The following is a 24,481-nucleotide window of genomic DNA, read 5'->3' as shown; positions in this document are numbered from 1 at the left end:
CTCCTGGAGGCTCGGGAGGGCACTGACTGAGAAGGGACATGAGGGACTTCTGGGATATGGAAATGTGCTGTATCTTTTAATTAATTTATTTATTTAGAAACTGGCTGATGTGCAGTGGTGCGATCCTAGCTCACTGCAGCTTTAATCTCCCGGGCTCAAGCAATCCTCTTGCCTCAGCCTCCTGAGTAGCTGGGACTACAACACTCACCACCATAACTGGCTAATTTTTAAATTTTTGTAGAGGTGGGAGTCTCCCTATGTTGCCCAGGCTGGTATTGAACACCTGGCCTCAAGCAATCTTTCCATCTTGGCCTCCTGAAGTCCTGGGATTACAGGTGTGAACCGCTGTGCCTGGCCTGGAAATGTACTATATCTTCATTGGATACCCAGGTGTATAAATTTGTCAAAACTCATCAATTTGTGCATGGATCATTGTATTGTCTGGAAATTACACCTCAATAAGGCTGTTTCAAAAGAAAAACTAAAAAGATGAGATTGAGGCGTAAACGGTTGAGGCAGGAGTTATAGCAGAGGAAAGGCTTTATGAATGTACTAGAGATGGTTTCTGAGTGAGAGGAAAAGGGAGGGGGCATGATGCCAGACACTGTTGCTGTGTAGCAGAGTGGATTAGCCTGGGGGAGGGGGAATGGTACAGGATTTGAGAGCCCAAGGACATTTCAGGGGGAGGAAGGGGACAGCAGAAGGGTGGTGCACCTTGTGAATGAGATCTCAACTCTACGTTCACTCGTTAGTCCATCCATCCACCCATCCACCCACCCGTTCATCCATCCATCCACCCATCCTTCCATCCACCCACCCATCCATCCACCTATCCATCCATCCATCCGTCCATTCATCCACCCACCCACCCACTCATCCATCCATCCATCCATCTATCCACCCACCCATTCATCCACCTATCCATCCATCCATCCATCCATCCATCCATCCATCCATCAATCCATCCACCCATCCATTCATCCATCATCCATCCACCCATCCACCCATCCATCCATCCATCCATCCATCCATTCATCCATCTACCCACCCAACCATCCATGCATCCATCCATTCATCCATCCATCCATCCATCCACCCACCCACCCATTCATCTATCTATCCATCCATCCACCCATCCATCCACCCATCCATTCATCCATCTACCCACCCACCCATCCACTCATCCATCCATCCATCCACCCATCCATCCATCCACCCACCCACCCACCCATCCATCCACCTATGCATCCATCCATCCACCCATCCATCCACCTATCCATCCATCCACCCACCCACCCATCCACCACCCACCCACTCATCCATCCACCTATCCATCCATCCACCCAACCATCCACCCACTCACCCATCCACCCACCCATCCATCCATCCATTCATTCACCCACCCACCCACCTATCCATCCACCCATCTGGCCCATCTAGGAGCATTAATGGTATGTCTGAACGTGGGGGTGGCTCCCTGCCCTCTGGGGTCACAGAGCATGCAGCAGAAATAACCATCCTCACAGCTCACACTCCCTGCCTGCCTCCTCAATCCCTGGGACAACAACTCGAGAGACTGATATCGATATCCTCACTTTACAGATGAGAAATCTGAGGCCCAGGGAACGCCACTGTCTTGCTCAAGACCACGCAGTAGTCGTTCGAATCGTAAACCTGTGGGGGTAGCCACGCTGCAGCCCTATTGCCCTGCAGTGCCAAGGGCCAATGACAGTGTAGACAGCCACCTGCAGTGTGGCTGGAGCTCAGAGGAGAGAAAGGTTAATTCAGCAAGGGCGTGGGATGAGGGACGTCTCCTCTGAGGCTTTGGACAGATCTCTGGGGATGGGCAGAAGGTGGCCGGGCAGGGGAGCTCCAGACAGGGAACCGCGTGAACACAGGCAGGCCTCCCAGCTGGAGATGGGCCTGATCTGCCCTGAAGAATAACAGCAATTCAAAATGCCTCCCATCCTAATAAGCACTTTCTATACCAAGCCCTCCACGTACAAAGCTCACTGAGTCCTCACAATTCTGGAAGGGAGGATGGAGACTCCTGGCTTTCGGAAGGGGAAACTGAGGCTCAGAGAAATAGAGCAAGTTGCCCGTGTGATGCTCAGGGATGCAGAGTAGCCAGGCAGGAGAGCCAGGATCCGAATCCGGGTTCCCCTGGCCCTGAGGCTTTTTGCCCCTAATGGTTAAGCTGTGTGCTGGGTGGCTCCAAGATGGGTCTGAATGATCCAGTCATCTTGTCCAGGTGGAGGTAGCTTGGTCAAGTTGTGCTTGTTGGCAGTTTGCTTGCCTGGACTCCTGAGTGAGTGTTTCCCCTACACAAAGGAGTCTGACTTCTCCTGACTTCCACGCTGGGCCCCATCCAGGGGTCTCAGGCCCTCACACTTGGGCTGCGAGGGCTTCCAAGCTGCTGTTTCTACTGTTTGGAAAGCCGGGCTTTGGGCTTGCCTGCAGATTCCTGAACAGCCAGTGTCGTGATGACAGGGCCCCCGCTAAGAGCTTCGACAAATTATTTGCTGATAACCTGGCAGGAACCCCCCAGAAAAGTTTCTCACCACCGGACGCGCCCACTAGCAACAAAACCGTGTCAAAACTCAGTCCCATAAAGCGGAAAAGGGGGAATGAAATGAAATCAGCTCCTACTTGGGGTAGGCCTCCCAGAAACTTCAAATCAGTTCCATCAAACCCATCCTGACTGCTCCGCGATTGATACCCCAGACCAGGGGTTGATCTCTGACGCAGGCACAGGGGACATGCAGGGGAAATGGAAATTATCATTTGCAAACATTAGGCTGACACTTTGTGTGTGCGGGGGATGAGGGCTGACAGCTCTGATTTGCCGGTGCGGCTCGGCTCTGCCAGGAGTGCTCTGTGGATTAGAGGGGCCCTTTCATGGCAACCCATCTTCATCTTCGCTGCTCATTAAAACTTTGTGGAGCTGGAGAACTTGGCGGAAGAGAGGAAGCTGGAGGAGCCTTCTGAGGGACTTTAGGTACACATTTGTTGAAAGGTGTTTCAGAAGGGAGACTTGGGTCTGACAAACTGGATTTTAGTACGGCTCTCCGTTCACAGCGGGCTAAAATAATTGGTCATCAGTGACTACTAATTCGGTTTAGTAGCCAGAGGCGATTTTTTTCTTCCTGGAAAATCAATGACAGCGCGGAGGTCTGTTCAACGTGATTCCGCTCAAGACGGGTCCTTATTTGGCTCTTGATGCTTCTTCCAGTGGAGACAGCTATTTTGTTAAAATAAAATTAAAATCCATCTCTAATATGCCAGCAGTCTGCTGCTCCCAGGGGCCGGGGAGGTGCTGGCACCCTTGCAGCTGAGAAGGGACGGAGGGGCGGATGGTGGCCTCTGAGGCTGAGACCGTGGATGGCTGGTTTGGGAGGAGGGAGAAGGCTGGAGGGCTGGGCTTCCCTCCACGATATGAAATCGACACCCGATCCGTGACGGACACCCAGAAGCGGAGCCGTCTAGGGACCCCCACCTTCTCCACCGGCCGGGTGGGGTTTCAGAACGCCCTCGTGTTCTCGCACAGCCCCGAGCCACGCGTTGCAGGGCTGGGGTGTCTCCCTTCTTCCTTGGCACCCAGGGCTTCCTGAATGGCTTGGCTGTCCGACTGTCAAGTGACTTCCATGGCTGTTTACCGAGCACTTTGCTTGTGCCTATAGTTTCACCGCGGTTTTTTTCTAACAAGCGATTATAACATTGCCCGTGGGTACCAAAGTTACCACTAAATCCATTTTTTTTAAACTGAAACTTTTATGGAGATCATTGTGGATTCACTTGTACGAAATGATGCAGAGAGATCCCACGTGCCCCTTACCCAGTTTCCCCCAGTGGTAACTGTAGAATAAAATCACAGCCAGGATAATGGCATTGATACAGCCCAACATCATTCAGATTTCCCTGATTTCGCCCACACTCGTGTGTGTGTGTATGTGTGTGTGTATATTTCCGTGTGGTTTAATCATGTGTTGTTTTATGCATCCACCACCATAGTCAAGACACAGAATATTCCATCCCCACAAGGCTCCCTCCTCTTGTCCTTTGGAACCACACCCACCTCCCTTCCACACTGCACTCATGTTCCAGGGACTGCATCATTTCATCCCGACAAGAAACCTACTAGACAGGAACTACTATCATGTCAGCCCCACTTTATGTATAAATAAACCGGAGTTCAACAAGATTAAATAACTCACTCAGGATCAGCGTTGGGTGACGACTGCCCTAAAACAGTTGCAAATAGCAGACTCTAGGCCATGTCTGGCCTGCAGACATGCTTAGTTTGGCCTGTAGCATTTTGAAATCTTAAGTAACAAATATATATATATTTTTTAAGTCAGAAGATTCACAGAAAAGTCCAAATGCCTGGCTTTGTTTACTGAGATGTTAGTTGATCTGGTAACACTGGTACACATTCCTACGTGTCCACAACTGGCTGGAGCTGCCAACTTTAGACCAGGTATGTGCCCCAGGTTGCCGCAGTCCCCACCACTCCCTATAGCCTTACACAGGGCCAGCTTCCCCTTTTATCTGCCAGGCCTCTGCAGGCTCATGAATTTGTAACCCTGGTTCTATGCCAATTAAACAACAAAAACACTTGGTGCCTCTCTCTCTTCCCAAGAGCCCAAGGAACTGTTCACTGATAGATCTGACACAATTTTTTTCCTGTAGTGGAAGGAGTGCTAATCCCACTGATCGATGGAGAAACGCAGGCCCGTGGAGAGTGTGTGGCCTGCTCGAGGTTCCTCACCATGGAAATGGGAGAGGTCTGTGTTGAGTCTCGAGTCTTCAGGCTTCAAGGCAAGTTCTCTATCCTCTCTCTGCCTTCATCTCTGCTCGCTGCAGAAAGGGGTGCCAGGAGAGGCAAGGAGGGGAGAGAGAAGAGGGAATTCCTCCTTTCCAGGAGGGAAGGGAGTAATGAGGCCTGAAAGGAAGAACTAGGACCAGCCCGCCCATCAGGCCCAGAAAGGCCCTGTGCCTGGGCCCAAGACACTTTTAGGGACTCATAAAATATTTAAATTTCTTTTTTTTTTCTTTTGAGACAGAGTCTCGCTCTGTCGCCCAGGCTGGAGTGCAGTGGCGCAATCTCAGCTCACTGCAAGCTCCGACTCCCGGGTTCACGCCATTCTCCTGCCTCAGCCTCTCCGAGTAGCTGGGACTACAGGCGCCCGCCACCATGCCCGGCTAATTTTTTGTATTTTTAGTAGAGACGGGGTTTCACCGTGGTCTTGATCTCCTGACCTCGTGATCCGCCCGCCTCAGCCTCCCAAAGTGCTGGGATTACAAGCGTGAGCCACCGCGCCCAGCCTTAAATTTCTTTTAGAATCAGAAAAAATTAAAAATAATTCAGCCTGGATTATATTCATCTTTATACTAACATAACCATAAAATAGATTTTTTTTAAATAGAGGAAGGGACACAGGAAGGCAAGTGTGCCCAGGGGCACCAGAGTCCTCCTGCAGCCCTGGGAGGGAGGTGCCAGCCCTCAGGTCCAGCTGCCCTGGACCCAAAGACACAGGCCTCCGCCTGAAAAAGAAGTTGCGTTTGACACAGTCTCTCCTTCCCTCATAATGTCGAGCCGGGGTTCGCTGTCCGAAGAGTGAATAAGAATCACCCAGAGAGCTTAGGAAAAGTAGAGATGTCACCCTCCACCCCCAGACCTTCTGGCTCTCTGGGCCTGGGGGTGGGGTGGTGGCAAGGAATCTGCATTTTAACAAGGGTGCCTCCCTCACCCCCGCCAAGTGGTTCTGGCACACGTGTTCCCTGGCACCCTTCACGGGTCCCAGCTCCGGGTCTTTCCCGGGCAGGGGACCCTCCACTTGCTGGCCACCAGCACTTCTGTCCTCCCAGCAGAGAGCTGGGGTGAGCTTGGGGGCTGAGCTCTGGCCCCCCGGGGGCTGCTGCACCCCTTGGCCCACCCTCATCCCCTCATTGCCTTTTTCTTAATTGACCCCTTGGCTCCAGGGCCTGTTTCTTCTAGGAACAGGGGTGGAACTGGGGCCCCGCCTGTCTCCCTAGCAGGACTCTTAGAGCTAATTAGAGAAGAGGGTCTCTGGGCTCGTGGCTACTTTTTAATTGTTTGTGGATCCAACATAAAAGCTAATGACGCCGGGAGGCTTGGTTAGCAGCACACACCTGACTTCTAAATCTGAATGAGAGGTCATTTGCAATGTGTTAACATTTTTCACAAGGGTGAATTCAATTAGCAGTTCCGGCACCGGCACCCGTGCAGGCAGCAGGCGGCAAGGAAGGCAGGGCTTGATGAAGCCAAAATGGAAAGGGCTGAGAACGAGGGATCCGCCAGGCCACTCAGAAACCGACTGGGCAGGGGGATCCTGGCGCCGGGGGGAATGGTGAGTCCCAGGTGGGCACCTCTGCCAGGAGGTAGTGAGGATGGCAGAGGCCACGGACCGGGTGTTAGGAGACTGGATTCTCAACAAGTGTGTGTAACTCAGCGGAGAGCCTCACCTGTGGGCCTCAGTTACCCCTTTTCCAAGGTGATCATTGATACCCATCCTTTGCCTGACCAGGAGGAAAGAGAGCATCTCCTCACTATCACCCGTGGTCAATGACACAGGGAAGGGGCATCTCCTGTCACCTGTGGTCAATGACACAGGGGAGGGGGCGTCTCCTCACTGTCACCCGTGGTCAGGGATACAGGGGAAGGGTCATCTCCTCAGTTACCCGTGGTCAGGGACACAGGGGAGGGGGATCTCACTGTCCCCTGTGGTCAGGGATACAGGGGAAGGGTCATCTCCTCACCATCACCCGTGGTCAATGACACAGAGGAGGTAAAAGAAGTTGAGAAGATGAGAGGGCAGATGGGGCCAGCACCTGGAAGGACAACTGGGCTTGTCAGCACTCCAGCCAGCAGCTCTGCTCGTGGACATCAACCCCGAGGACCCTCGCACAGGGGCACCAGGTGTGCCAGGGTGCTTGCGGGGGGCCTTGTCACAGGGGGACATGAGAAACACCTTAGCAGCAGAGAGATGGGTACACCTGTGGCAGACGATTCAGACAGTGGGACTGGGTGATGTCGCAAACGTGTGTCATGAGATGAGCGAGTCACGTGCAGAGTGACTTCCAGGGCACAGGACCCCACTCAGTAGTCCCTGTGGTTTATGGCTCGCTAACAACAGAGCAAAACCGTGCACGCTGGGTGGAAAGCACGCGTGCTCCAACCTCGGGAGGGTCCTTGAGAGGGAAGACGGGGAGAGGCTGAGGCTAGGAAGGTGCACCCAGGGGCTTCAGACTGTATTTGACACGTTTTATTTCTTTAATATTAAAGGAAAGGATCAGAAGCAAAAGCAGCCAGATGGTTAACATGCTAAATCCAGGTAGTGGGTTCACGGGAGTTAGTTATGTTGCTTCTGAACTTTTCTATTTGTTTGGAAAGTTTTCTAATAAACACAAAAGAAAGGGTTGGTTGAAACGTGTTGCTCCCTTGATAGCACCACAGGGTGACTAGGGTCAATAATAATTGCACATTTAAAAATAACTAAAAGAGTAGAATTGGATTGTGTGCTTGAGGAGCTGGAGACCCCATTCTCCACGATGTGGCTATTATGCATTACATGCCGGTATCGAAACATCCCATGTACCCCATAAACATATACACCTACTATGTACCCACAAAAATTAAAATTTTTTTAATTAAAAAAATAAAATACTTGCTCCTCATAAAAGCATTTATACCTATCATCTCTATTTATTTATTTATTTGAAATGGAGTTTCGCCCTTGTTGCCTAGGCTGGAGTACAGAGGCACTATCTCGGCTCACTGCAACCTCCACCTCCCAGCTTCAAGTGATTCTCCTGCCTCAGCCTCCCAAGTAGCTGGGATTGCAGGCGCCTGCCACCAGGATCGGCTAATTTTTAAATTTTTAGTAGAGACAAGGTTTCGCCATGTTGGCCAGGCTGGTTTCAAACTCCTGACCTCAGGTGATCTGCCTGCCTCGGCCTCCCAAAGTGCTGGGATTACAGGTATGAGCCACCGCGCCCGGCCTATACCTATCATCTTTTGACTGATTACAAACTGCTTCTGTATTTTTCACAAAAACATAAGGGGCCAACAGGTAGCAAGACTCCAGGGGAAGCCATTGTAAAATTATAATTCTAAAGATTGTTTTCTCAACATCCAATGACACCTAAAATGCAGGACACTGTGACTTGATTTGTGTTAAGATGCTTCGATGATTAGAGTGGGCTGAATGGTCCCCCCTCCACCACCAAAAGATGGGTCCATATCCTAACCCCCCTCCAGCCTGTAAATTTGACCTTATTTGGAAAAGAGGTCTTTGCACATGTAATTACGTTAAAGATCTTGAGATAAGATCATCTGGGGATATTTGGCTGAACCCTAAACCCAGTGATAAATATCTTTGTAAGAGACAGAAGAGGAGAAGACAGAGATGCAGGAGAGACAGCCAAGTGAAGTTTGAGGCAACAGTGGCTGAAGGGATGCCAAGGAACACCTGGGGCCACCAGGAGCTTGAGGAGGCGGGAGACTCTCCCCTAGAGCCTGCAGAGGGAGTGTGGCCCTGCCAACACCTTGATTTCAGACTTCCAGCTTCCAGAGCTAGGAAAGGATCCATTTTAGTTACTTTTTTTTCTTTTTTTTTTTCTAGACAGAGTTTTGCTCTTGTTGCCCAGGCTGGAGTGCAATGGCGCGATCTTGGCTCACTGCAACCTCTGCCTCCCAGGTTCAAGTGATTCTCCTGCCTCAGCTTCCCAAGAAGCTGGGATTACAGGCGTGAGCCACCACACCCGGCTAATTTTTGTGTTTTTGGTAGAGATGGGATTTCACCATGTTGGTCAGGCTGGTGTCAAACTCCTGACCTCAGGTGATCCACCCGCCTCAGCCTCCCAAAGTGCTGGGATTACAGGCATGAGCCACCGTGCCCAGCCGTTTCATTTTTGTTATTTTAAGCCATGAAGTGTGTGGTAATTTGTTTCAGAAACCCCAGGAAATTAACAAACGATGATTTTCAACAGCTCCTGTAGCTGAAGCTCAGTGCCCTGCAAGAGTCGTGCCTGGGAAAGAGTTGGCCGTCTCATGTGCTCTTGGCACTAGAATATTGCCTGTTCCCAATATCCAGGATGCACTGCATTTGAGCAATCTGTTTCCTCTCACACAGTCAGTCAACTAGCGTTTACCGAGCACCTACAACATTCCAGGCAGGCACATGCTAGGCACTGGGGAAGGAGGAGTGGGCAACACCAGACCTGCCCCACTGAGTCTGGTGGGGGAGATGGTCAGGTCTGCAGGCAGTGGCCACACAGGGTGGCCTGTCTAGGCAAGAGACACAGGAGTGTCTGAAGGATGGTGAGGCCTCCGCCAGGCAAGGTGGGGACGAGCGTCCCTGGCAGAGGGAAAAGCACCTGTGAATCCAGAGAAACGTGGGGAGGGAGGGAGTTCAGGGGACTGGAGGAGGTTTAGCCTGGGGGAGTCAGAGTCAAGTCTCAGTAGACCCAAAGGTACCCTCGTGCCCTCTCTCCTGGGTCCTCTGCCCACTAGAAACAGTGTGCACTGCCTTGCTATTATACCTGTTGGTTGCATATTGGTTTGTTTTGTGTTTTCTTTTCTCTGTATCCCAAACACCCAGCACCCCAATGCCCAGCACAGGTGGGCACTAAATGAACTCTCAGTATAGGCCGGAGGTAACGAACGTGGGTTCTGAGATCAGATCCCACCGTGACCCCTTTGCAAGCACGTGATTGTGTACAAGTGTCTCTGGGCCTTGGTTTCCTTGTCTATAAAAGGGGGATAAGAGAGTCAGTTGCTACCTTAGGGCCCGTCTGGGGATCTCTTGAGTTGATGTGTATAAGGCACCCAGCACGGTGTCCAGCCCCGGAAGCTGGCACTATTATTCATCAAAACAAATGCAAGGCTCCAGCGGTTTCTAGCCTGAACAGCCACCCCATCTGGCCTCCGATGGGACTGATGGGGCCCAGCCTGCAGCTCCGTCCTGTGAGCTCACCGCTCCTCCGCATGATGAGATGATCTGGCCTCCGACGGGATTGATCAGCGCCTGCCTGCAGCTCGTCCTGGCTGGGCTCACCGCTCCTCTGCATGACGCGCTCATTCTGTGACTACTTTTGCTTGCAGGGTCCCTTGCCACAGTGGGATGTGGGCTGATGCGTTGGGCTTGACGCCTGGTTCTTTGTGCAGTGCCAGGGAGGTGCCGGCTGGCTCACAGCAGCACCATCTCCTCTGTATTCCGGAAAGAGCTAAACCAACCTCACCCCAGCAACCCCTCTGATTGTGTCATGAGCTGGAGGCTATAGAGGCGATAAGAGGCCCACGGCCGGGCCAGGCACCGAGCCGGACTCCCGACTCTGGACTCCAGCGTTGGCTCCCAGAAGGGCTTTCGCTGTGCCCCTCCCCCGACACGGGCGAGGCCCACCTCTGGAAAAATCAAAGGCAGAGCGGAGCATGTGTGATGCAACCTGGGAGGCCCCGAGGGGGACCAGCCGGGCCAGCCTCGTTAGCGCTGACCTTGGCACCGAGCTGCTCCTGATGGATGGGGTTCGGGCCTGGCCAGGCCCCGGGGGAGTGGCGGCCCCATCCATTACGGGCCCATCAGTGCCTCCCTGAGCCCTCCCTGCTTGGGATGCCGTGAGTGTCAGGCCACAAATAAATCTCTGTCCGGGCCACAGGAGAGCTGAAAGGGAAACAAGGCAAAGCATGAAAAATGTCTCTGTCCTGGCTCTGGCGACGAAGCCCCCATGAAGGAGGAAGGAGCAGCAGGAGTTTGGGGAGGGAGAAAGGGTGGATCAGGAGCAGCCAGGCTGGGGCCCCAGGGAGGCTGAGCTTCCTGGGAGTGGAAGGGGGAAAAGATGGGGGCCCCAGGCTGCTACCTCCTCCCAGTTATGGCTCCCTGCCTGTCCCCTTCCTTTTTTTGTTTGTTTTTTGAGACAAAATTTTGCTCTGTCGCCCAGGCTGGGGTGTAGTGGTGCAATCTTGACTCACTGCAACCTCCACCTCCCGGGTTCAAGTGATTCTCGGCCTCCCGAGTAGCTGGGATTACAGGCACCCGCCACCACGCCTGGCTAATTTTTGTATTTTTAGTAGAGATGAGGTTTCATCATGTTGCCCAGGCTGGTCTCGAACTCCTGACCTCAAGTGATCTACTTGCCTTGGCCTCCCAAAGTGCTGGGATTACAGGTGTGAGCCACCAAGCAAGCCTGGCCCTCAGCCTGGGCCCCTTTTAACAAATCTCCTTGGAGATCCAGGTCCATGGAAGCAGGCAGGCCTTGAAGAGGAGGGGACCCCTGTCGGACTCAGTTCAGGGGGCTCCCAAAGCCCCGGCATAGGTAGCCCGGGCTGGGCAGCCAGCCAATGCCTCCACCTCCCAAAAGAAGCTGTTCAGGCCACTAAGGGCTAGGGTCCTGGTGTAAGCTGCCTGGACAGAGTCCCCACGCCTCCATTCACCACTGTGACCTCTTGCTGAGGGACAGAACCTCACCATGCCTCCCTTTTCTCATGGATAAATAGAGGTGATGGGCGTCCACTGCACAGAGCTGCAGTGAGGATTAATCCAGTTGCTCTGTGGAAAGCCAGGCCCCAGTAGGTGCTCATCAGTGTTGGCCGTTCATTGCTGTAACTGTTGTTCATAGCCGCCATCTCGCTGCTGAGGACTCGCCTCCACACCAGGCCACTGGCACCAACGTGGACGGAGCTCAGGATGAGAAATGACTTCCTCGCCCAGGGCCTTGCTCTGCCTCCTGGAAGCATGCGGCCTGTGGATGCGAACAGCCACCCTGGAAGGAGACGCGGCTCAAATCCTGGTGCTGCCTCCAGCTAGTCAGGAGACTTTGGGCAAGTGACTCTCTCTGAGCCTCAGTTTCGCCATCTGTAGAATAGGGATGATAGTCTACTCGGTAGAGCTGTATTTAATGAGATGAGGCACAGGGCTCAGTGTTGCACGCAGCAGTCACTCAGTGGGGGCGTGGAAAGTGTCAGCTGTGAGGACTGCCCCCTTCCAACACACACTCTGGTCCTCATTTTGTTCTCTGAAGCCTCTGAGAGAAAACCCCTCCACTGTCCTAATCCCAGGGCTTCAGACGGTGATGGACAGCTGCTGTGTCTCTGCCACATCTTTTCACGTCCAGCTAGGAGGACCTCATCTCTTCTCCTGTTCTTTGTACACAGTGGACACCCTCCCCCTCTCCCACCCATCATCCTGATGGCTCCCTTCTAGACGATTTCCTGTTTATGAACCTTCCCTTGAATGTATGATGTCCTGCATTCTTGAGCTTGATACTACAAGTATGGCCTGAGCAGCAGAAAAGAGCAAGGAGGTCACCTCCTTTATTCTGAACTTACTACCTCTATTAACATGGCCGAGGAACACATTCATTCTTTGAGGCAGCATCACTGCACTGCAGACTCATGAGATCAGTCGGGGTGGAGGGGGGGGCATCACAGCGGAGTCTATTAAGTGTCATCTCTGGCTTTAACGTCCCCTCTCTGGGTCTCAGATGGACTCTCTCTTTGCTTCTGATAACTGTCTCAAAGTCTTAAAGGGCCCCAGACCATATTCGAGTGCTCACTCTGTGCCAGGCATTGTGTTGGACGCTGAAGATGCAGTGATGGATGAAACTGACATTCTCCCTGCGCTCTGGGACCTGACATACAGCAGAGGAGTATTAGCGACAGTCGCAGTCAGTGCCAGGGAGCAGATTATGCGGGGGACAGGAAAAACTTGGCTTTGCAGCGGGCAATGTACATTTCAGGCCCTCTCCGAGGCCCGGGGATCTTTGCGAGATCCACATGCTCCCCCTTGTGGTCAGACCAGGTTTCATTCAGCCGGGTTTCAGGACACCAATAAATATGCAGACGTGGTCTCGCCCTTCAGAAACTGCCTCGGATCTCTGGGATGGCTGCTGGGGAAAGGGCTTATAATTATTTTATAGGAGCTTGGGTGGGTGGCTTGGATTTTTTTGGCCATCGGATCCAGGAGAAACAAAATAACCCAGAGTGATTGATGGGCCCGTTGTAAATTTGTAAAATAAATCAGCTCGGCAGAGAGATTCAAAAAACCTGTCAGGCAGCAAACATTTTTTTAACAGCTTGTAAAATTTCCTGCCTCCTTCACATTTGTCAGCGTCAGGCTGATGATGCATCTGATAGCAGGACCAGCAGCGGCTGCAGACAGAAGGCTGGGCCAGCGGCTATTTCCTGCCCATCTGATGTTTCTTATGTTTCCATGGTCTGAAGGCTTTCAGCAACAGGATTGGGGGTGCAGACCAGGCTAATTAGTGCTGATCTAAGGATGCTACTGAGGTTGCACATGGCAACTGGCTTTATATCTGGACCCCAGTGTGGCCATTTGTTCATGCACTCCTTCAGCGACTCCACGAGGGCCCTCTTCCGCAAAGGCACTGTGGTCAGCACCAGAGATCCTGGGATGAGAAAAGCAGACCTGGAGCATCCAGTGTGGCGAAGGTTCTGGATGCCCTGACAAAAAGTTAGAGTTTATCAGGAAGTGGTTGCCGCTGAATGTGAAAGGGAAGGAAGTGACCCAGAAGGGGGAAGCTCAGCGGGTTCTTTGGGTCTGTTCAGATTAAGTTCTAAAGCTTTAAGAAAAATCCAGTCAGGATGGCCTTACGTAGAATCCTGTCTCATCCCCTTTCTAGTGCTGGAAAAACATGAGCAGAGTCCCTGCCCGTGCCACCTCCACCCCTGTGTTTGTTAGGGAGGCAGATCGGACCCTTGGTCACTGACATAGGCATTTAGGCCACACTAATCCTCCTCGCACTGCAGAGCAGCCAAATGACTTGACCTCTCAGACCCTCTGTCTCTTCTTCTGTAAAATGGTGAAAGAAGCATTCCAACCTTGTACTCACTTGAGCTAACTTCGTACTCACTGAGCTATTGAGAGTTAGTTAATGAGGATGCTCCTGAGGACCTCGGCACAGTATCTGACCTGTGGTAGTGATAATAACACATAGTTGCCATTGTTAGTGCAAAGTGGGGTCTCCCCACCTTCCATCTGGCCCATGTCAGACACTGATGCGCAAGGGGCTGCTTGCTGGTTGACTGAGTGATGGATGTTCCTGCTGGCATCTGTGTCTTGAGTGTGGCACAGGCTCCCAAGCAGAGTAGCGGCAGAGCCCAGGGTGCCCAGAGTCCACCAGGAGCGCCAGCTGCTGCCGGGCCCTCCCTGCTCCTCCCCTCCCAGCCATCCCTGACTCATCATAATCGACAATGCTGGGCCAATTAGGAGCAGTAACAATTAAGATGTGCCGAGGGCATGCGAACATTTGCAAACACTTATTAAAATGCATCAATAATTAAGCGTGTCTTTAATAGTTACATTTCTGGCCTCCAGACATATCTGTTTCCGGACCTTGGGTCGCGGCATGCTTTGAGATCTGTGTTAGGGCCCTGCGCGCTGGTAATGAGAATTTAAAATTCTTCCCTGACTTGAATTCTGGGATTTGACAGTGAAACAGCAGTGAGAGAATGCCGGGGCTCTTTCCAGCTGCCTGATCCTAGAGGTGTGGTCTTCAAAGCCAGCCACCAGACTGGGTAGAAATCCAGGATCTGTACCGTCACGCCTCGGGGAGGGCCCTTGCCCTCCCTTTCCTGGCCTGTGAAGTGTGCAGAGTGATGCCTGTCTCATAGGAAGGACATAAGGGTTAGCAATTATGCGTGCAAAATGCCTGCCACGTTTAAGATCGATGCAGAGCAGCTTTTGTTAGTGGTGGCTCATACTGTTATCAGAAGACAAAAAGAGGCCGCAGTTAGCTGAGGGATCGAGACCATCCGTCTACACCAGTGGTTCCAAACTCAGTTCCTACCTGGACTAGGCAAAAATGAGAGAAGCCAGTCTGGGTGAGGACTCGGATAAACAGTCCATGGATTCTGTCCAAACGGACGCTGCCCCTCAGGCCCAGCCCCAGGAGCCAGGCAGAGCGCAGATCCACTTGCCCAGGCTTCTGTTTGTTCAAGGGAAATGGAAAATTCAGGTATTTATATGAAATCTCCTGACTTTTTAAAAATGTGGCAACTCAATCTTTTTTTTTTCTTTAATTACGGTACCAGCCAAACTCCTCTGTGGGTTGATTTAGCCACAGCCCCAGGACTGACCCTATGTCTACATGGCCCCCAGTCTGCCCCCATGTCTACACGACCCCCATTTTCCTGATAACTCCTCAGTTCTCCACTTCCTGCGAGCCACAGAGGCTCTTGGATTGAAATGCACCCTTCTGATTTAGTGACAACCCGCAGCGACTTGGTGTGGATTGGGAACCAAACAGGATAACTGGGAAGGAAGTAATTGCATAATCTAAATTCGGCTTTGCATCCCATCTGGTATTGAGGCTGAATGGGCAGATTCAGAGACGTGTGGAGAAGAGGGGGTGCACCCCTCACCACAATTCATTTGCCCACTGCAAATGTAGACATGGATGGGGGTTGGGGGGCTGGCTGTGGTCAGAATCGTAGCTCACTGGGTGGCAGTCACAACCCCCCTGTCATTAGCCTCCTAGCTTAAAGGGAGGGTTAGTGGATTCAGTCTGAGGTGGGACTTTATTTTTCTTAACACACCTGTAATTGTGAGTAAATAACACTCATTTTGTTTTTGTTTTGTTTTGTTTATTTATTTATTGGACCAAACCGCCCCAACACCTCCTCTGTCGGGTGTAATTGGATTTGGTGTTTTAACATGCTTTTAAAGTAAAGAAGTAAATACAGTTGAGGCTTGTAAAAGGTGATCACTAGAAAATGGGCCTTGGCCCCATAACTTTAAAGTAATAGCCCCATTAGGGAGCGGGGCAATGATTTTGTCACTGTTTCCTCCGCATTTATGCTGCAAGGTGGAGGCTTTCCACGCAGGTTGGGCATCTCAGTAAAAGCTTTTCCAGCAGCCATTTAACCTCCATTTACGAAGAAATAAAGTGAAATTGATGCTGATTTGGGCCTGCTTTGGGGGATATTTCTGCCCCATAAAAGCCCTTTTGCCTGTAATTTGTGGAGCTGCCCGTCACATCAGAAAGGGCTGCTGTTGATAAAGATAAAGCTTTATGGCCACGATATTTGCTGCTAACAGCAACCTAATGCAGCATTTTCATTTCTGTGCAATTAATGTTAATGTCTGCTACGAAAATTGTCATTAAATACCATTTTAAAATCCATTCAATTTGCATATGCAAAGCCCATTTACCATCACAGAAGATATAGCCAGCACTTCATCACGTCCTTTCCCTGGAATTGTGGCCACTTCTACAGCAATTTAAGATTCTATATTGAAAGCTGGATGATAATGCTTGTCCTTTCTGAGCCCAGCTGACTTCAGTGATGCCGTAGAAAACCCTGGCACTAGGATGAGAAGCTGTGGGTGTTCCGGCTGCACATCGGTTCCAAGGAAGTAGGACACAGAGTGAGGAGCACTGGATGGGTAGCCTGACAACTGGACTCCAGACCTGGCTCAGTTAACAAATTGCTGTGCAACCTTGGGAAGCTCTCTTCACCTCTCTGAACTTCTTTCTATTTTCTCCTGTTTTAAATAAGGGCTTTGAATCAGGTGATCACAAGTGTCCTTTGTGTTCTAATCTTTTCTTTTCTTTTTTTTTTTGAGATGGAGTCTCACTCTGTCACCCAGGCTGCAGTGCAGTAGTGCGATCTTGGTTCGCTGCAACTCCCACCGCCCAGGTTCAAGCAATTCTCATGCCTCAGCCTCCTGATTACGGATGCATGCCACCATGCCCGACTCATTTTTGTATTTTTAGTAGAGACAAGGTTTCACCATATTGGCCAGGCTGGTCTCGAATTCCTGACCGCAGATGATCCACCCGCCTCAGTCTCCCAAACTGCTGGGATTACAGGCGTGAGCCACCGCGCCCGGCCCCGGCTCTATTTTTAAATATAAACATACTAAGGGTTGAGAATCCAGGCCAAGCCCTGCCATGAAGAGGTTGTGTGAACTTGGGGAGGTCAATTCACCTCTGCCTGCCTCAGTTGGATAGTAATCCTGCCCACCTCTGGCACAAGGTTTTTATGAAAATAAACTGGCAGGAAGGTTCAGAGCCAAGCTGAGGAGGCAAAACATAGCCTGAGAATCAGAGTGCTGTGGTTACTATATGTGTTAATACTGCAACCCCCGATCTACAGATGGGGAAACAGAAGCCCTGGGGGGAATGTGACGTGGAGAGTTGGGGACAAAGCTGGAACTAGCATCCCAGGCCAACTCCCGACCCAGGGCCCCTCTCCTGCCACCACGCTGTCTTTGAGACACTTGGTCACCAGCATGGACTGATCTAGTGACCTAGCGCACAGCACGAACCAGGAACAGGGGCTCCTCTCTGCCCCAGGCAGCCTGCGAGAACAGGGCAAGGGAGGGCACATGTGTTGGGAGCTGAGAAGAGGAGCTGGATCAGCAGCAAAAGTCACAGGGGATGACTTGGGGGACCCACTTGGGGGATGATTTCACAGGTACAGGGAGGACGATGTACAGGACTCCATTAATCCAGCCCCGAAGCGACTTTCCAAGGTGTTTCCAGTGTCACCTTCCCGGTTTCAGGGCTGGTGAATAGAAATGCATTTCTGGGGAGAGATGTGCTTGGTATTTGAGGCCATGAGAGCTGGGAAAACTTACCAAAGAGGTGATGCTGAGCTGAACTTTGAAGAATGAGCAGGTTTTCCCACCGACTCATTCCTCAGGGTTCTTTCCCATGAGTAGGATGGTGGGAAAAGTATACAAAAGCATACATAGCACACGATGTGGACAGCAGTGTGGCGGGTCCCCAGAAACCTAAAACACAATTACCACCTGATCCCGCAATCCCACTCGGGGGTCTACACCCAAAAGAACTGAAAGCAAGACTGGAACAGATACTTGTCCATCCACATCCACAACAGCATTATTCACAATAGCCAGAAGGTAGAGACAACTCAAATGTACATCAGCAGATGAATGAATAACAGGGAACATTACTCAGCCCTGAAAAGGAATGAAATTCGCATGCATGCTATAACATGGATGAACCGCGAGGATATTACATACATGAAATAAGCCAGACACAAAAAGCCAAACGTTGTATGATTCCATGCATATGAAATCTCTAGAGTAGTCAAATTCAGAGGAACAGAAAGTAGAATGGTGGGTGCCAGGAGCTGAGGGGTTGTTGTTTAATAGGGAAAGAGTTTCGGTTTGGGATGATGAGAAAGTTCTTGAGATGGATGATGGTGATGGTCACACAACAACGTGAATGTAATGATTCCCACTGAATTGTATACTTAAAAATGGTTCAGATGATAAATCTTATGTATATTTTACCACAATAAAAAATTAGAAAAAAATAAAAAATAAAGAAGGAACTATCATCATATATATATCATATATATATATATATATATATATATATATATATATGATGGCACAGTCAGAGGAAGGCATCTAGTCCAGGAGAGGCAAGAAGAGAGATTGGAAAGACAGGCTAGGGATGGAATGTCAATGGCCTTGAATGAGGGCCGGGCAGGATACTGCTGCGCAGATGGGCTGAGATGTTGGCTTTGTCAGTCACAGGCCACTGAACAGGGCTCCAGATAGCAAGAAGTCCACACCAGTCACTACTGTCTGGGAGCAGCCGCTTCTATTTATTTGTTGAGTGCGATACACAAATATTGGTCATTTTTGTACTAACGACAAGCTTGTGCCGTGATGTGGAAAGGGCTGGGAAGGGCCGGGCGCAGTGGCTCATGCCTGTAATCCCAGCACTTTGGGAGGCCAAGGCGGGTGGATCACGAGGTCAGGAGATCGAGACCACCCTGGCTAACACAGTGAAACCCCCTCTCTACTAAAAATACAAAGAAATTAGCTGGGCGTGGTCGCAGGCGCCTGTAGTCCCAGCTACTCGGGAGGCTGAGGCAGGAGAGTGGCGTGAACCCAGGAGGCAGAGCTTGCAGTGAGCCGAGATTGCGCCACTGCACTCCAGCCTGGGCAACAGAGCGAGACCCCATCTCAAAAAAAAAAAAGAAAAGAAAAAAAAGAAAAAGAAAAGAAACAGCTGGGGGCTGGGACGTCCTGCTGCCTGGCTGGCAGCCATTCCCCTCCTGGAACAGAACCTGGTCTGTACATCTTTTCCACCATCAGCCCACGTGGATTGCAGGGACTGATTTCACCCCTGACTCCAGGGAACGGCGCATCATCAGACCAGGCCAGCCAGGCTTCAGATTCCCCTGGCCTCAGCCATTGGCTCAGAGGCAGATACATGACCCAGGCCTGGCATCTCAGCCCTGGCCACAGCAGTTGAGTAGAAGATAGTCATGTAACTGGGCGCAGTGGCTCACACCTGTCATCCCAGCACTTTGGGAGGCCAAGGCGGGTGGATAACCTGAGGCCAGGAGTTCAAGACCGGCCTGGCCAACATGGTGAAACCCCGTCTCTACTATAAATACAAAAATTAACCAGGTGTGGTGGTACATGCCTGTAGTACCAGCTACTCGGGAAGTTGAGTTAGGAGAATCACTGGAAGCTGGGTGGGAGACAGAGGTTGCAGTGAGCTGAGACTGTGCCACTGCACTCCAGCCTGGGGGACAGAGAGAGACATTGTCGGAAAAAAAAAAAGAAGATAGTCATGTAACCTGAGCTGGCCCAAAAAGTCTTGAACTCAAGGTGTCTGTAGCCCCAGCACCCTTTGCACTGGGCTGTTAAGAGAATAACAGGAAAGAACTGCTGCCGGTCATTTGCAGGTAAGGAAGAAGCTTCTCAGAGAATAGAGCCAAAATCAGGAAGCACAGCCAAGAAACAGAGAGACCTGATGCTGATGGCGTTGCCCGACTGCCTAGATCCTGCTATGCCTGAAGCTGTCCCTGCACTTTCCAATCATGTGAGCCATGAGTGAGTTTCAATTAAACGCAACTACATTCTGCTTTTACAGAATGTCACGTGTGCCAGGGTTGGGACATGGGTCACGTCTGGCTCATTTCATCTGTGTGTTAGCAAGATAACTCTGGAGTAATGTGGAAGGTGGCTTGGGAAGGGCCAATTCTGGAAGAAGAGAGAGCAGTTAGCTGGTTTCTGTAGGACAGTCAGAAGAAGACGGGGTGTTGACTGGATGGGACGCATGGCTCTTCTGTTGGTGTCCCCCCGCCGCCCTACTTATGTGTGGCCTGTGGGCCCTCATTAGCACTAGGGAGCTGATCTAAGCGCCAGGCCCATCGTGCCCTTGTTGACAATGGTGAGGATGTGGACCCATTGGGACGTGCATGCCAGTCATCTAAACTGTGGTGACAGTGGGGCCGCTGGGCAGTCATTTCTCAGGGGATGGAAGAATAGAATAGAACTGCTATTTCTCAGGGGGAGTGTGGGAGGTTTCTGGGGTGCCAGATTTATTCTATATCTTTATCTCCGTGGTAGTTACTTGAGTGTGTCCATTTGTAAAATTGCATTAAGCTGAACCCTTCACGATTTGTGCATTTTACTATGTATAAGTGAAACCTCAATAAAAAAATTTTAAAAATTTCATAGCTCTTGGATCTACAACTCACATTATATCATATCTTAACATGAACAGTAGCTAACATTTGTCGAGCGCCCTCTGTGGGCCAGGCCCTGTGCTCAGGTTTTTGTATGCATTACATCACTGAAACCTCAGCATACGGTGAAACAGGTGCTACTCTTATCTCCATTCTACAGATGTGGAAGCTGGGGCAAGGATCCCACGGCCACTTATGGCCAGAGTCCAGGTTTGAGCCCAGGCTCCAGAGCCTCTCTCCTGGCTTCCCTGGGGTGGTGCCGTGCTTGGGTAACTTGGCAGGCTCTCCCCTCTCCCACTCCATGAAGACAGAGACAGGTTTTTTTTATTTTTTATTTTTTGGAGACAGGGTCTCACTCTGTTGCCCAGGCTGGAGTGCAGTGGTGCGATCACCGTTCACTGCAGCCTCGACCTCCTGGGCTCAAGCCATCCTCCCACCTCAGCCCTCAAGTAACTGGTACGATACGCGCATGCCACAATGCCCAGCTAATTTTTAAATTTTTTTTGTAGAGACGGCGTTTTGCCACGTTGCCCAGCCTGGTCTCGAATTCCTGGACTCAAGTGATCCTCCCACATGGGCCTCCCAAAGTGCCAGTATTACAGAGATGAGTCACTGGGCCTGGCCCAGGGACAGGTCTCAATCACTGTTTGTTGATCAAGGGAAAGTGGGTGACCTGTGCACAGCCCTACAGGGTCCCCTGCTATAAGGCCAGGACCCAGCTCAGCAGGATTCAGGGCGTGGCTACAGAAGTCACACAAGAGACAGTCACTGGAGAGAGGACAGTGGGGCTGGGAGGATGCTCCACTTCCCTGTCACCCTCTGACCTTGTCCCTGATTCAGCCGGTACCCCCACCCCCTCAAGGGATGAAGCCCTGGCTGCCAGCCGCCTTACCGTGCCCGGATCCCAAATGTCGTGTTTGGAGGGAGAGGGGGCGGCTCCTTCTTCATGCGCCGGTCATCCTGGTCACTGATGCGGATGTCGTTGAGCTGACGGTACAGCAAGTTCTCCCGGGCAGTCACCAGGCCGGCCTTCACCGCCCCGCGGTTCATTGCGATATAATTCCGGGTCAGCTCGTGGGGGCAGGTGGGCTGCTGCTTAAACACATTCCAGCGTCCGATGGCTGAGGGCAGGGAGAGACCCACGGAGCAGTGGTCAGCCTGGGAGTAGGCACCCTGAGGCAGCTGATGGAGAAGAAACGGGGGCATGCAGGTCCTCGGCCTTCCCATTTACCCGAGCCTACTGGGTGACAACCCTGCCTGGCCCCCAGAAAGCATGATGGCCCAAAAGGGCGGGATGAGGGCTCCCAGAGATCCCGAGGGTACCCAAGCCAAGCAGCTTCCCTGGAGCTGGGCTGGCCCTTGACTTCCTCTGGGCAGGGAGAGGGTCGGTCCCAGGCTCATTCTGTGCTCGTAACCTGAGCAGCATAATGCACACAGTCCCTGCCGGGGGTGGTGGGGGGCGCCCATGCTAGTTCCCTGACACCGCACACCAGGGCCCTGCTTGGCCCTCCCCGTCTGGGCCACTTCCTGGGTTTTACCACTCAGCTGCCCAGGCTGGCGGTCCCTGGGTCTTTCTCCAGCACCCAACCAGCTGCCAAGCAGCGAGCTAGGTCAAGGGCTCTGTGAAGAGAGGTGAGCCTCCCGCCCACTCCTCTGCCCTCATGCTCCAAAGCTGCTCGCTCACCTTCAGGGACTCCTCCATCAAGCCCTCGGATGTAGAGTCCATAATTAAAATTCATGCCGGGCAGACTGTAGCTTCTTTCCCGGGGCTTGCCGAGTTCAGCCTGTCGGGGGAAGGACAGAGAGCAGAGGTGAGGAGTGGAGTCTCAGACCAAATGTATTGTAATCCGGCAGCAGGGAGGCACCAGATGCCTGCATTGCCCCCAGGCCCTGCCGCGGCCTTCAGGGAGGCACAGGAGTGGGTGGCAGAGCCCTCCCTGGGAGGAGCGCAGGCTGCGGCTGGCACAGGGTCACACAGCAGAAGCGGGTCCACGTGTCTGTGCTGAAGGCAAGTGAAGACATCAGAGATGGGAGGCGTCTCGGCACATCTGTATTGCTGGAGTGGGGAAGCACAGTCCCTGAGCTGAGCAGCTGTGTTTGGGGTGGAGCCTAGACCTGGCTGGCTCAAGCTGGAAATGAAGGACCCAGTTCAGGAGGCGTCATCTGGAGCCCCCGTCGAGGGAAGGAGACATCTTTCCTACCTTCATTCCCACCTTCCTCACACCAGGGACCACTCAAACCATCGTCACTGTAGTATATGAGGGAGTCACTTCCTCGAATCCTCACCTGGGGAAGACACAGTGACAGGGCCATTGCCACCCATCCACACCTGGCCAGATGTCCTTACTCCCTGGGGCTCTAGGGAACTCCTTGGCCTCTCAGAGGTGGTCTGTACAAATGAAATTGCCCTGTCATCAACCACATTAGCCGCCCCCACCCCCGCCACCACCCATTTACAGCTATAGAAACTGAGGCCTAGAGAGGCAGGGTCGATATCCCCGGCCCCCAAGGGCTGGGCAGGGCATTGCGTGGAGGCGTGCCTGTCCTCTTGGCTGGCACTCTTGATCATCCTGCCACGCGGTCTCCCTTTAGCACAGCAGCTCCTCGAGGTCGGAGGCCCTGTCCTGCACGGTGCTTCGAACCCCGTCGCATCTGCTGCGTCAATGGGCACTTGCTGGGTTCTGACTGCATCCCGGGCACGATGTTTGGGGCTCCTTGGACTTCCCTCATGCCATCTGCACAGCTGCCCAGTGCGGCAGCTCTCATTACCATCCCCGTTTCTCAGGGAGAAGCTGAGGCACAGAGAGATCCGACAGGTTGCCTCAGGTCAAGCAGTAGGAAGTGGCAGAGCTCAGACTGGAACCCGGTCTGGCTGCCCCAGCTCATGCTCAGATCCACAAGCCAAAGAAATGTCCACAGCCCCAGCTTCTTGTGGCTCCCTGGTGCTGGCAGGCCCCGGGGCCATTACTGAGAAGGGTGGGTGCAGCTGCTCCTTCCACTGTCCACAGGCCACAGGCCGTGGACTCGACGTCACAGGGTGTTACATTTCCTGGGATCTCTCCACTCTGGCTGCACTAAAGACTGTCCAGAGGGTCTGGTGGGCTCTGGCCTCGCTGTCTCCTGCCATCTCGTCTGTATCCCCATCTCTCCAGCTCCCACAGGTTGGCTGCTGAGAGGTAGACAGATGCTCAAGGACCACGCAGCGTGGCTCATCATTGCCTCCGGAATAAACCCTTCCCTCTGCTGGCAGTCCAGGCCCTGCACCCTCCAACCCCACCCAGCCCTGCAGCTTTGCCTCCCAGGCTCCCCCACGGCCCCGCTGTTGAGACAGACGAACCCACTCCCCCTCGTCTGAAGGACCGCAGGCATCCCAGCCGCCTCCATTGCTCTTTGCTCAAGGCCCACCCTTACTGGTCCTTATTCTTCAAGCCCTGTCTCTGCCAGAAGCTCTTGGGACCCCTGGGTTCACCATGGCTCACCCTCGTCTGAACGCCAGTGACTCTTACTATCTGTTCTGCTCATTTGGGGCTTAGAACTTGCCACCCTCATGATTTCCATGCATGCACATGCAGACCCCCCTGCCTGGATTACACACTCCTATCCAGCCAGAGCCATGGCTCCTATTACCTTCTTTTTCCTGTTGGCACACAGCAGGTGCACAACAAATGCCTGATATTAAAAACCACTTCCTCTGGGAAGGCTTCCCGGATTGGCATCAGTCCTAGACAAGCCTCCTTATTATATGGTGGCACCACAGTGGCCTCAGCCTGCCTTCACGGCACTTACAAAATGACAGGGTTGTACCCGCGGTAGCGTGGATGGAGTTGGCAACATCATGCTGAGAAGCCAGACACAGAGGGCTGCCTCATCCTGCATGATTCCATCTACATGAAATGTCCAGAACAGGCAAATCCAGAGACAGAAAGTAGCTTCGTGGTTGCCAGGGCTGGCGACAGGTCCGATGGAATGATTGTAGCC

At 52.2% G+C, this 24,481-nt stretch overlaps 1 protein-coding gene across 1 annotated transcript in view; it reads right to left on the bottom strand.

Moving 5' to 3' along the window:
• The window catches only part of CFAP77 (cilia and flagella associated protein 77), a 181,864-nt gene that overhangs the window by 60,995 nt on the left and 96,388 nt on the right, over positions 1-24,481 (bottom strand). The window contains exons 2-3 of the mRNA XM_003276782.4: positions 22,188-22,287; positions 21,396-21,624 (exon numbers count right to left, since the gene is read on the bottom strand). Coding sequence (XP_003276830.1) covers positions 21,396-21,624; positions 22,188-22,287 — 329 coding nt within the window. The remainder of the gene's footprint in view (positions 1-21,395; positions 21,625-22,187; positions 22,288-24,481) is intronic.

Source organism: Nomascus leucogenys, chromosome 8 (genome assembly GCF_006542625.1).
Source record: "Nomascus leucogenys isolate Asia chromosome 8, Asia_NLE_v1, whole genome shotgun sequence".
Classification (NCBI taxonomy): Eukaryota; Metazoa; Chordata; class Mammalia; order Primates; family Hylobatidae; genus Nomascus; species Nomascus leucogenys.
Note: the sequence above shows the minus strand (reverse complement) of the source record. Positions and strands in the feature narration are given on the sequence as shown.